The sequence below is a fragment of the Centroberyx affinis genome, unplaced genomic scaffold (assembly GCF_046629955.1).
Source record: "Centroberyx affinis isolate AG114_WGS23_722 - 3 ecotype Tasmania unplaced genomic scaffold, CSIRO-AGI_Caff_v1 ptg004325l_1, whole genome shotgun sequence".
Classification (NCBI taxonomy): Eukaryota; Metazoa; Chordata; class Actinopteri; order Beryciformes; family Berycidae; genus Centroberyx; species Centroberyx affinis.
In genome coordinates, this window is record NW_027282032.1 from 1 (window position 1) to 13,371 (window position 13,371).

The 13,371-nt window shown below is 41.0% G+C and overlaps 1 protein-coding gene across 1 annotated transcript; it reads left to right on the forward strand.

Annotated features, from left to right (window-relative positions):
- The first annotated feature begins 1,989 nt into the window (after window positions 1-1,989).
- Window positions 1,990-10,872, forward strand: LOC139664607 (protein kinase C and casein kinase substrate in neurons protein 1-like). Its single transcript, XM_071543500.1, has 9 exons — window positions 1,990-2,049; window positions 4,675-4,831; window positions 4,991-5,226; window positions 6,008-6,163; window positions 7,364-7,539; window positions 9,185-9,305; window positions 9,419-9,525; window positions 9,726-9,922; window positions 10,763-10,872. Exons 1-9 carry the CDS (start codon window positions 1,990-1,992, stop codon window positions 10,870-10,872), a joined length of 1,320 nt encoding a protein of 439 aa, XP_071399601.1.
- Window positions 10,873-13,371: the final 2,499 nt, after the last annotated feature.

The following is a 13,371-nucleotide window of genomic DNA, read 5'->3' on the forward strand; positions in this document are numbered from 1 at the left end:
CTCTCTTCAGGGAAGAAGATGATCATCATCATTATCATAAAAATATGTTGCCCCTGATTCCAGTGTAACTGAAACGCTCAAGTTGTCAGTGATTCCTACACTGGGGGTAAAATTGCAGAAGCATAAAATGGTTCTTTTGGCATCTTGTGTTGCACCTCATGATTATAACACAGGATGCACACACACCAGCACAGAGTGCATTCTTGGAACAGCCGGTGTCTGAAAGCCATGAGTGTTTAGAAAGCCCCACAAACTGCTGTGATGGGCGGTGACAGTAACCAAGGCCTTTGACAAAATACTACTGTTACTGCTTGGCTGAATCAGCCAGTGCTCACTGGCTGGGCTGAGCATTTGTACACAGGGTACAAATGTTCCCCTGACAAAATTCTGATGAGTAGACCTCCACTGCAAACACAGAGCTCATTGCAGGCGAGGAAGTAACCCCACTATAGAAATCCTCCATAGGCTGACCTTGTAGTTTTAGAGCTTTTATTTGTCTCACAAGGACAGCAGTGTCGTTATATATATAAAGAGAGATGTAATGTGAGGTCAGTTCAGATTGAGCCTAATGCAAAACGTCATTCTTCATGACTCATTCCAAGGATGAAGGGTGCAGCATGCAGAACACTGTTACTACTTGACCAAAATATTCCTTGATACAGCAGACTGTAGACTGCAGACTCAGCTTAGAGTTTGATAGAGCCGCAATGTCATCCATCATCTGCTCCTTACAGAGCATTACCATCAGCCTCTATCCAACATGCTTAACTAACACTTAACTTGCATACTAAGCATCGCTCCAGCGTACTGCATTCTCAGTACTATTTAACACTTTGGGTATCATTCTTTAAAGCTTTAATGAATAAAATAAAATTGAGCAGCACTTACATTGTTGTTTGGATCATTCTCAGAATCAGGAAATGGCCATAACCGTTGGCCATAAATTATGTTCACTTATAATGACCAAGAAACAAAGTCAGAGCAGGAATGCTACAAAGAATGTGTTGCTCTTGTGTGGTAAATATGTTGCATTGTTGCACTACAATGAAGAGTTCACTGTGAAGGGAAAAGCATTAGTCGTGAGAAAAATGGATTAGGTTTCAAATAGAGCTCAATACCAATATAGCGTCTAGCAGTCTCTGCTATCTTAACCTTGGTGGTAAGATATCGACCAGCCGTCAAAGAAATAGATATAAATCGTCTTAAATGTTGGAAGAAATCCAGCAGCCACTGTATTCTGCAGATAGTGAAAGGGTTTACAATGTAATTGGTAGTTTAATCACATCGTTAAAGGGCATCTAGAGGTGTACAACCCTCAATGTTGGGCTTGGGTTAATATGTTGATGCCACTGTTGTTTGTTTCCATTCCATTTTGGGGATACAATTACAGTGATTATATGTTTACATACTAGATGCATTTCTGGGCGACTCAACTTTGTCTCTGTGTGTGTGAGTGTGTGTGCTGTGTGTGAGTGTGTGTGTGTGCTGTATGCGTGTGTGTGTCCATTGTGCAACAATCTCTCAGATGGAGTGTGTCAAAGGAATGAAGGTTTGCACTGTGTAAGGACTCAGGGTCAGAGCTGCATGATGACAGTGCTACTGCGTCTCTGTGGTGTTCACACACTCTTTTCTAGGACACACGAGTGTAAGATGCCTCTTCACGTCCCTGGGGGCACAGCGCAGTATGCATGGGGGAGGAGTCTATTTTTACCTCATTATTAACAACGTCGCAAATAGAAACCCTCATGTTGAGGGTTTCCTCCCAGTTGCCGGGGAAAATTGCCACATCATTGGCCCAGACTACAGAAAGGCTAACTCTTTTGCAATGTGCACTCATGCGCTACACTGTACTGCTTTGTTTCTATATTTGTGTAATGTTACTATCTCACATTGTTTTTGTTTTCCCTTGTCTCTTTCAGTGCATGAGGAACCCAGCTCTGCTGCAGAGGACACGTTTGGTCTTTAGCGTGCTTTGCCACATCCAGGAAAATGTCCGTCTCCTACGATGAATGTGCAGGTGCTGACGACACCATGGACAGCTTCTGGGAGGTACGGAGACTCCATCATGCCTGATCCTATGGGTCATGAAGCTGCAGCCACCCCTGACTCTCTTTCTCTTGCATTGCTTTGGCCTCTGTCTCTCTCTCTGTCTCTGTCTCTGCCACTGTTTTTTTTTTCTCTCTCTCTCTCTCTCTCTCTCTCTCTCTCCCTCTCTCTCACTCTCTCTCTCACACACACAGACACACACATACACACTGCAAAAAATAAGTCAACGTAGGAAGACGCTGCAGCACTATGTAAAAGGAAATGCTGTTGTTGTTTTTTTTGCTGTTTTCCACTTATGGTTTGGGACAGGGCTTGTCTAATTAAAAGGTCACTTGGTGATGACAGCTGCAAAAGGATAAGTACCTGCAGTTGAGGCCAGTACTGTCACCAATGTGTCAACAGTATCCTTTAAATAAAGGTTTACAGCGTGAACTATTTTATTACATGGGCTCAAATGCCACTAATGTGGTACCATTAAACTGAATGGCATCCGGAGAGTTAATGGCACTTTAGGTTACATATCACAGCATATTGAGCAGGGAACAATAGTCTAGTAGGGTGTGAAGGCAAATTGATTAAATTAAATGAGCAGAACCCTCAATAAGAGCTGTATTTTGTACAGGGCAATTTCTCTTGTAATTCTTGTTGATGCTGTTTTCTACCTTGGGTGTAATTGATTCCCCCAGATATATTATTTTCTAAGGCTTTAATTTGCTTTGATTTAGTCTTTGTATTATTTGCTTTTTAGCTGAATTCCTATGAAGTTCTTTGACTTGATTAGCATATAAAACAATACAGACATTAAAACTTTTATTACAACAGTATCCATCAAGACTTTGGGCCTTTTGCTATTTTTTGGACTCTACCATTGAGCTGTCACCACCCCAAAAAGTGGCTCAGTCTCTTTTGAATGACAAATTCAAACAAACTCTCAAGCTCACTGACACTCAAACAAAAAGAAACAGCACAAGACTGCTTGAAGTTTTGGATCAAGGCTCTAACAATGTATATACTTTATCACTTTTAAATAGTTTTCCAATGTATCATGACAGGCCGTGGCACTGCGTATTCAAACATCCTAGAAGTTCTGTGTGTATCATCAGTTGTGCCAGTGTGTGTGTGTGTGTGTGTGTGTGTGTAACCCCACAATTAGTGTTAATGAATTCCCTCAGTACAGAGTCCTCTTTGTATCATGGCTCATGACCACAGAGACACAGACAAAGACTCTCAGTCACCAGCCGCTCTGAGGCGGCCTTTCACCACATGCACCTGCCCATGGCATCTGTACACAAGAGAAAACTTGGGCCAGGTCGTGCCTTCATTGTGAAACAAAAAAACCTTGAGTCTCCGCTTTGTAGTCTGACAGCTCCACATCTAATATAATTGGGCTGAAAAGCATGTCATACAACTGATATAGCCATGCAATAATCTCCGCTCCATTTGTTGAGATACTCAAATTCAAGAGCTCAGGTGTGTTTTTATATGTAGACTCAATCCACCTGTGTGTTGTTGTTGGTGCGATTTAGCAGTCTGTTACACAGGCAGGAGATGAAGCCAAAACTCATACCGCCATGCACCTGTCTCACAGCTTCCCTGTATCACTCCCGTCTCGAACAGTAATACACAAACACACACAGGAATACACCATTCTCACTGCAGCTCTACACCCCACTAACACACATCAGACGCTCTATCCATGGGTTGTGTGTGTGTGTGTGTGTGTGGACGATGTATACCAGCTGTGTTTAGACTGTATACACCGTGTCTGTGGGCTGTATGTATTCCTGTATTCCTGTCAGTTTTCCATCCCTGAGAATCTGTCTGCTTGCATTACACCAGTCAAGAGGATTATAGCAGTCGCAGTTTGTGAACACACACACACAGATACACACACACACACACACAGAGAGGTACACACACACAAGCCTCTGTCATTGCATAACTACACATGCACAGGCACGAGCCATCCCCCCTCCCACTACCCTCTCTTCTCCTCTTCATCATGCACCATGAGCTCACGCCCCCCTGCAGGCACTACGGAGGCGGAGCCACAGAGCTTGGCACTGTTTTTTTTTTAAGGTGGTCCCACTTAAGGTGACCACATCTACAGGAAAAAATGCTAAAATGTTTTTTTGACTGATATAACTCACTTTGTTTTGATGAGCTAGGATGGGAAAAAATATAGCTCACCCGTTTTTTTGGAAGCTATTACTGGTTTGTATTTGTAAAATGTGCAAATCTATACCCAATTCTGCAATTCATTTCATGTGTTTAATATGTCGATGTGTTTCAAAATATATAAAAACTGGCAGACAATTTTTTTTCTTTTGTACATATAGTATATGTCCAAAATAGTTAAGACACTGGTTTTAAATTTTATTCCTATGCACTGTTATACAAATAACACATATCTGCAAGGATATCCAAAATATATATGATGGGCAGTCAAAATATATTTTAATTAATCTGATCTACATGTATAAATACACTTTTTGGACATTTTTGTATATATTTTGAATCACATCTCTAAACAAGTATATATTTTTCCCCCTTGTGGGTCAATACAGACCATTTTGTTGCCATTTTTGAGCCTGTCCCTTTAGCCTGTTCTCCTCTATCTATTCTCAGGTAGGGAACTATAAGCGTGCTGTCAAGAGATTTGATGATGGCCACCGACTCTGCAATGACCTTATGGGCTGCCTGCAGGAGCGTGCCAAGATAGAGAAGGCCTATGGTGATCAGCTAACTGCCTGGTCCAAGAGGTGGAGACAGCTCATCGAGAAAGGTCAGCTTTGGGATGGGGTCAATAAAACGAATGGCTCAGCAAATGAATGTACTTATGGAGGAAGTAGTTGGTTACTTTAGGTTTTCATTCAATTTTCCAAAGCTCATAGATTGCTTTAGATGTTGAGTTTCTGGTAACATTCATTTGTCCCCCTCCCAGGCCCGCAGTACGGCTCTGTGGAGAGAGCCTGGCTGGCTGTGATGACCGAGGCAGAGAAGGTGAGTGAGCTGCACCAGGAGGTGAAGAACGGCCTGCTGAACGAGGACGTGGAGAAAGTGAAGAACTGGCAGAAGGAAGCTTATCACAAGCAAATGATCGGGGGCTTCAAAGAGGCCAAGGAGGCAGAGGAAGGCTTCAAGAAGGCTCAGAAACCATGGTCCAAAAAGCTCAAGGAGGTGAGGGGGACGGCAGCAATTTTGTCTTATTTGACTCGTCATCTTTATCCTTGGTGCAATAGAATGCAATGTATTCAGTACATGAAAAATTAAACACATAAATGGTCACTTTGTGGTTCAGTAGACTAGGGCTCATACCATGTAATTGTGATGTTGTGGCTTTGTGTCTGTCCAAGTCACATCAACCCCATAATCTCTCCTAACTTTTCTATCACTCTCCACTACACTATCCAATGAAGATAAAATGCTAAATTAAAAACTAATAAAGGGAAAGAAATACACAAAGCATAAAGACAGGGCTTGCTGGCTTTCTTTGTAACTTTTAAACCAACCACTTTTTTTATTAATTAGTCCATTTGAAGGTGTAATTTGGGTCGTCAGATTAGTCCGGTTGGCACAGAGCTGCCACTATATGACATGGGAAGACTGACTGACGCACAGCTCCCAGCTCCCAGCTCCCACAGCTTTCTCTTTTAGATCACTTGACTGTATATAGAGAACTTGAAATTCATCCTTCTGCACTGACATTGAAAAACATAAATGAACATAGAGAACTTACTTCATTCAGCAATGTACTACATTTGTATGCCTCTGGTTCACAATAACTATTGGCCTATATCATATGTCCACTTAGTCATATATCCTGCTCATATTAAAATGGTCGCTCTAGTCTTGTCAAGGTTATTCCTGCTTTGAGATAAATGGATGTGAATCCCGTGTGTAGAGATCAAATCAGATTGTGTGTCTGAGTTACTGAGGATCTCTGTATTGGTCCATGCAGATGGAGGCAGCTAAGAAGACATACCACATGGCCTGTAAGGAGGAGAAGCTGGCTGCCACCCGAGAGGCCAATGGCAAGACTGAGGCTTCTGTCACACCAGACCAGCAGAAGAAACTCCACGAGAAAGTGGACAAATGCAAACATGATGTGCAGAAGGTAAGAGAAAGACTGCAGAGAATAAAGAGGTATAATCGCTTGATAAGTATTTCAGAGTAGGGGAACATTTCTATACCCAGAGAGGAGACAGTCACATATATAATGTCTGAGTATGATGCGTGCAGAAGCTCTACATTCAAATCTTCCAAATTGTTTTGACCTTCTTTTCTTTTGTGTGAAATAAAGATGTAAAGAACAAAATCAGTGTAAGAACACCTTTGGTAGCAGGTTACCTTGCTGCACAGGAGATTATCGTCTCCTCTATTCATGGAGGTCTGATAATGAGAAGAGCAGATTATACTGGCCAGAGAGTATAAGATGCTTACACACTTGTGTGCATGTATGCGCACACAAACATACACAGACATACACATACACACACAGAGAGACACACATACACAATTACATACACATCGAACTTGTGTATGCTCGTATGCATCCACAACACATTCTAGTCAATTTCTGGACAGAATATTTTTCATGTTGCTGCATGCTGAGTGCAAAAGTTGCGTTTGTCTTTGGATGTGACACATTTAAGTGCAAACGAAGTAGTAGTAATAGTAATACAGTTTTATCTTATCTTGATTGTATGTGCTCTGTGTTGCAGCAGCTTTCTGTAGGTGATATAAATACCCTCTCATTGATTTATAAGACTATTATGGTATAAGTTATTGAGCATACAATTGATCTAGTCTTTTGACATATTCTTATTTGACTGAACAGCTTAAAAAATTATACTGTGATGGATGGTGTGCAGTGTGGAAGCAAAAGTGGCTTTGAGCCTTTTTAATGAAAGATGTTTAGTTTCAGTCAAAATCTTCTTGAATATCGTGTCAACAGCACCATGATGCAGAACCTCTTAACAATGTGCTTTATTGCAAGCATGAGTTATAGATAAAAAAAAAAAAAGCTAACTTATGCTGCTTTCTTAACCCATCATAATTCAAAATACAGGACTATTTTGTCCCAAGTGTTTAAAATTTTAAATTTTTTACAGCTTCAATATGCATTACACATTCATAGTTGGATATTGTCCACTGTTACTCCTCACAACAAGAGTGCCATTGAACAATTTGAGAATTAAAACATTGTCCAAGCTGGTTGGACTCACTCTTTGTTTACCACAGAGCCTTTAGCTGTCAATTTATTCTCTGTCTGTTTGTCTGTCTGTCTGTCTGTCTGTCTGTCTGTCTGTCGCAGGCTAAGGAAAAGTACGAGAAGTCTCTGGATGAGCTGAGCAAGTGCACCCCGCAGTACACTGAGAGCATGGAGCAGGTGTTTGACCAGTGCCAGCAGCATGAGGTCAAGAGGCTGACCTTCCTCAAGGAGGCTCTGCTGGACATCAAACGTCATCTCAACCTCACCGAGAACCAAAGGTTAGTCAGGCATTCGGCGCCATTTGATATCATCCAAGGTCTTCGAGGGGCCTGGAGAGACTCTCCCATTAACCTTATGTGATTTTGTGTATTCAATTACCCCTTTTTGCTCCATATCCTTCTGACCTATATTCTGTTACAATCCATCTCCATAATGTTCTCAGCAGTCCAGTTTTACTTCTGCAACATCTTATTCTAATCTACACCTCACACCATCTATTCTTTCTACTATTGTCCCTCATTCATAATGTAATTTAAGTGAACACATGAAATTATTGTTACATACAGCATAGCATTGTACACTATGAGTACATGAAACATGGGTAATGAATACTTTTATTAGAGCATGAGAGCTACTTTTATTTTTAATTTGAAATAATCACATTCCGACCAAATCCATATTAAATGAGTTTGATGCATTGTGTCACATTCATTACAGTGCATTTCAAATTGATTAATCTCAACACATTTCTCAACCAGGCATGTATTTCTCATTAGCTTTCAGACTCACAACACTAATTAATTGATGACACAGTCAATGACGTTTCTGCCAAACTGAATTTTTTTTCAGAGTGAATGCTTGTCATATCCTGGGCTGTTAATAAACAGCAACAACAAAGCCAGGTTCCATGGCAATGTGCATTTTAACCTCCCATCTTTTTTACTTTCTCTTTATTGTTTAGAGGATTTCACTGCACTACATCCTGGAAGGTTTCATCATTGTATCAGTGTAGAAATTACCGTATGTGTGTGTTTGTAATTCAATCTGGGCACTTACTGACCACAATGCAAGTAACCATTGTTGGTAACTCACCCGCATCTCCCTCTTCCTCAGATCAAGATGGAAGATGCAAATCGATTTCTCCATATTGCTATGTCACGTAGCCTCTCAAAATAGGCAATATGTTTGGATTGGATTGAGTTTAAATATGCATGGAGGCTGGAGCATTAAATGTTGCCCATGCCATCTGACTCCTCCATCTTTGGAGGATCGCTGAAATGTTTTCATCTCCAGAGAGGCAAGTCCTTTACTGCTGCGTGTTTTGTCGCCACCTTCTGGAGAAGTAGATTCCTGCATCTGCCCATAATCTAGCAATGAAAATTAGATTGATAAATGTTCTGTTATCAAAAACATGCGGTAGCTCAATGTTTCAATCCAACACAGCATCCAATAATGTTTCAGCTTTTGGAGAAACTACTCAGATAATGTTGTGCTCTATTTGTGTTTAACATTTTCAGGGACTATAGATTCAAAATATTTTTTCTTCCAATGCCAACTTATTTTGCAGGCCATTGTGAAACCTAATATAATCCCTATATTTTACTAAATTAAACTACACACTGAATGTACTCTATTTAATCTATGTTACATTGCAATGATTTGGGAAGGCTATGGCAACATAACAAGTACAGTAGCCTCATATACAACTAGAATAATTCAGTCCAAAACCTTCAGCTGTTCAAGCCACCAATTTAATAATTAATAATTTGGGGAGCCACTTAAATCTTCCCATGACCCAACTTTGGATCCCAGCCCAGAATCTGAAACACCCTGCACTGTAGGCCCTTTAGCCAAACTGGCAGCATCCCTGAGTCCCCTCGGTCTCTTTCCTTGTCACTATCTGTTCCATTTTCCTCTCCTCAGCTACGCCACAGTGTACAGAGAACTGGAGCGCACCATCCTGGGTGCAAACACACAAGAGGACTTGAAGTGGTTCAGCAACAACCATGGCCCTGGGATGCATATGAACTGGCCTGCGTTTGAGGTACTATATCAAAGAAATCCTCACGCAGAGAATCTAACAAACCACTGCTCTTCATTTCCGAGCCATTCCTGTTCTTTATTCTGTTTTCACTGGTTTCTTTTCACCCCCTCCAGGAGTACAACCCAGACCAGGCCAATGCTCCCCCCAAGAAGAAGAAGCCAGATGGAGCCCCACCCACCCCCAGCACTGACCATGTGGCTCCACCTGGTGACCGCAGCAGGTCAGTTAAAACCTCTATCAATCACATTTAAAGCACACTCTATACGTGATGGAATTATGTAAGATAACATATACATTTTGAGATAACATATTCCCAGATAATTTGATTATTTCATTCCTGAAGTACAGAGTGAGTGGGTTTACTTGTAACAGAATTTAATCGAGCATCAAATCTCTCCCTGCATTTTCTCTGACCTCCAGTGTGAGCAGCTATGATAAGAATCAAGCATACTCGACTGAGTGGTCCGACGATGAGCAGCCGGCCACGTACTCTGGCAACGAAAATGGTGGGAATGGAAACTCGTTTGAAGATGACTCTAGCACCGGGAAAGGAGTCCGCGTGCGAGCTCTCTATGACTATGATGGCCAGGAACAGGATGAACTGTCCTTCAAAGCAGGTAATCATCACCGCTTAGTCATCACTTCAGCACGATGATACGACACGTGTGATTTTTGTCTGCCATTCTGCAGCTAAGCTACTTTGTACTCTTATTATCCCACTGATTTGTTAACATGGAATAGGGGCAGGAGCTTGAGGATAACAGGGATGACAAGCTTACAACAGGTGGTCAGAGATCACCAACTCTTTCATGCTTTCTACTCTAAAGCCCCTCAATTCCCCATAGACGATAGCAGTGGTTAGTCAATAATAGCCACATGGAAAACAAATTACAGGCACTTGCCATCAATTAACACTAGCTCTTTGGCAATTGGTGTGAAAGAGCGCTTAAGACCCCCACGCTATGACGTCACTAACAATTAAGAGACAAGCTTTTCACTGCAAAATAACTTATGAAGCAGACGCAGCTGCTGCACATCCGGATGCTATTTTAACTTGGATTATAACCAGTGGAAATAACTGTATATTATTTTGAGCTGGGGTGTTTTTAAATAATCTTAGGAATATCCAGAGGTGACTGAAGGGGGCATTTAAAGGATACTTATTATTGCATTATGCAGAGCCTATTCTTTCTCTTTATCGTATCCTGCAATATATAACCATTGGGCAAATACCAAAATATAGCAGCAACCAAGCAAAATGGCAAAGCTGAATCAACTCAATTTGATTAAAGTTCATTTGACAGGAGCAGCATATAACCAAAACAAACACAACAACAGCGTTACTTGTAGATATTTTGATTTTAGATTTAGATTCAGATTATTTTCAGATTCATGTCAGATTCATTCATAAAGAGGCAAGACTGCAGGTTGACTAAGGAGTGGCGTCTTCTTCACAGGTGATGAACTGACCAAGACTGAGGATGAAGATGACCAAGGCTGGTGTAGAGGTCGCCTGGACAACGGCCGAGAGGGACTGTACCCGGCCAATTACGTTGAGCCTATCTAGTCACATTACTGGACAAGGACACGCCATTGGAGGCAGCTTGAACTGTCCCATCCAATTGCACCGCACATAGCCAGAGACTTAAGAGCAACACATCCCTTGCCCAACTGATGCGCCAAGCAGTCTTGCCTAAAAACTTAGTAACCTAAAAAGACAATATATCAGTATAGTATATTTTATCCAGCATTCGGGGTGGGTGGACTTACACATTTAAAAACAGGAGCAGCAGTTATTCCAGTATATACACACTCAAGTATAACATCAAGACAATGCAGGAACACATTTTGCTTATCTGTGTAGCTGCGTTTAATATATGATGCAGCTTATCTAAACTTGCAGTACACTGCAGTACGTTCTCTCGTAAAAGTGGGAAGATAATATAACCGATTATACCCATTCTACAAAGATGAGCTTCTCAACCTGCATTGTGTATATACAGTATGATGCCATTTTCGTGTAGCATTTTCAATGCTGTGTGTGGTCAGTCGTCATTCTTACATTGGGAATGCTATGTAGTGTTAAAAGTACCACAAACTGTATCCTCTATTTTTGTTATTTTTGTTTTTTTTTTCTTTGTGATTTGGTCCAATCCCTTTTCCAGTGTGTGCAGTGCTATGTGTTTTAACTGTTTCTGAGCTAGCTTGCATAGCAGCATGTGCTATGCAACTTGCATTCCCTGAATCCTGCGGCCATGTTTAGGCTACAACTTGATGCAACACTTCAACTACAAATGCAGAGGACCATAGTTCACTTTCAGCATCACTTGCTTCTGGACATGCACATGCTTCTGTTTTCAGAAGCTAGTTGATGAACTGAGATTTTTTTTTCTTGCCATTGAGGTTTTTTTTCTTAGCATCACAATCCTTTGATGATACCATCTTCATGCTATCCATTGAAAGGATTTATCTGCAATATCTTGAACAGAAGCTTTCATTATAGGTTCAGCAATTCAGGTCTTGTTTTGAGCCAACACTGCTCACAAGAAATACTTCATTGTTCAAGTGATGCATTCGCTCAGATTTAAGTTGGATCAAGTCATTTTCTTGAGGTAATCACTGCAGTATAGAAGGGTTTTGAACAATGCCTATGCCAGGCACTTTTCTTCCAGAGAGAAGGGCCAATGGAGCCATGTTGATATGCTACTGTGCTACAGACCCCGGTCTGAAGATTGAAGCCTCTCCAACAGGACATGAATGTACTAGTGTGTGGGCTTGAAAGAGGGCATGTTGTCTAAATATTGTCCTCCAGTGTCATTTAAAGCCCTGCCTAGCAAAAAGCACTAGTTATGTGGCCCATTTTCCTGCTGAGCCAAAGAATGACCCAATACCATCAACTCCCTCTTTTTCTCTCCATGCAATAACTTCACATCTCTCATGACATTGTGACAGAGCTTCAGTGAAGATCAACTTGTAGCTGCCTCCCAGTCTGCCCAGACTTCATTTGTCCACAAAACACTTCGTAATTGCACAGGGAATACATTTGTCACCAGTACTGTACTGTACTTTAGATCACTCCTTGAAATGTACAGTGCATTACATGGTTATTTTTAAATCCTTAACTTGCCCCATAGAAATTAGGAGTTGCGTTCGTCAGATGTCAGTGAATACAAGCGGCACCTAAATCTCTTATCGAATGATTAGATGGGGAAGATGCTCTGTAGAACTTAGTTTTCCTGAAGTTATTATATCTCACTGGACCCGACAGTGGTAAGATGTGTTTAGCTCTGTGTTTAGGATGGAATTCAACAGGTTTGGGTCTCACACAGTAGGAGAAACACATCACCAGCTCACAAGTCGTGTCTTAGAGTAAGCTGTCCAGCCTAGCAAAAAGGACTCTATCATCAAACTATCCCACATCCTCTATGCGCGCGTGCACACACACACACACACACGCACACCCATACACGCACACACAGAGACACACACACGCACAGACACGCACACACAGAGACACACACACGCACAGACACGCACACACTACACGTGAAAACATGTAGTACAAACACAAGTACAAGTACAAACACACATCAGCGTTACCAGGTTGATATTTTGGGGGAAAACATCATCATCATCCAGTGTGTATGAGTTGTGTAAATGTAATAGAAAAAAAAAAAGAAAAAAAATGCAAGTGATCGAATATTAAGACAAAATGTAGTGTTATACATGTAAATGTGTTTCATTAAAATAACAGCAATGGAAAAACATATTAAGTAATAGGTACCATATCGTATGAATTTCATTGCAATGGAATTGTCAATGTACCATATAAAAGCGTGACGTTATCCCACGCTGTCAGATTTGTATATGATGATGTAATTTAAAGATTATATTCTATTGTAACTGTACAACTGTGTTGAGTTGAAAATGAAACCTAACTATGTTGAGGCAGTAAAAAGGTGTATATGTAAATGCTTTTTTTATGTTGATTATCTCTTCCTTATGCACACAAGGGGGCAACAGCTCATGTTGTGAAAACCCTATATTAGCGGTCTAGAAGATGTAT

Bases quoted from the DNA above. Each gene is read 5' to 3' on its own strand.
- LOC139664607 (XM_071543500.1), top strand. From the start codon at position 1,990: ATGTCCGTCTCCTACGATGAATGTGCAGGTGCTGACGACACCATGGAC. The intron at 2,050-4,674 runs GTACGGAGACTC...ATCTATTCTCAG, and splicing joins CCATGGACAGCTTCTGGGAG to GTAGGGAACTATAAGCGTGC. The intron at 9,306-9,418 runs GTACTATATCAA...CACCCCCTCCAG, and splicing joins TGAACTGGCCTGCGTTTGAG to GAGTACAACCCAGACCAGGC.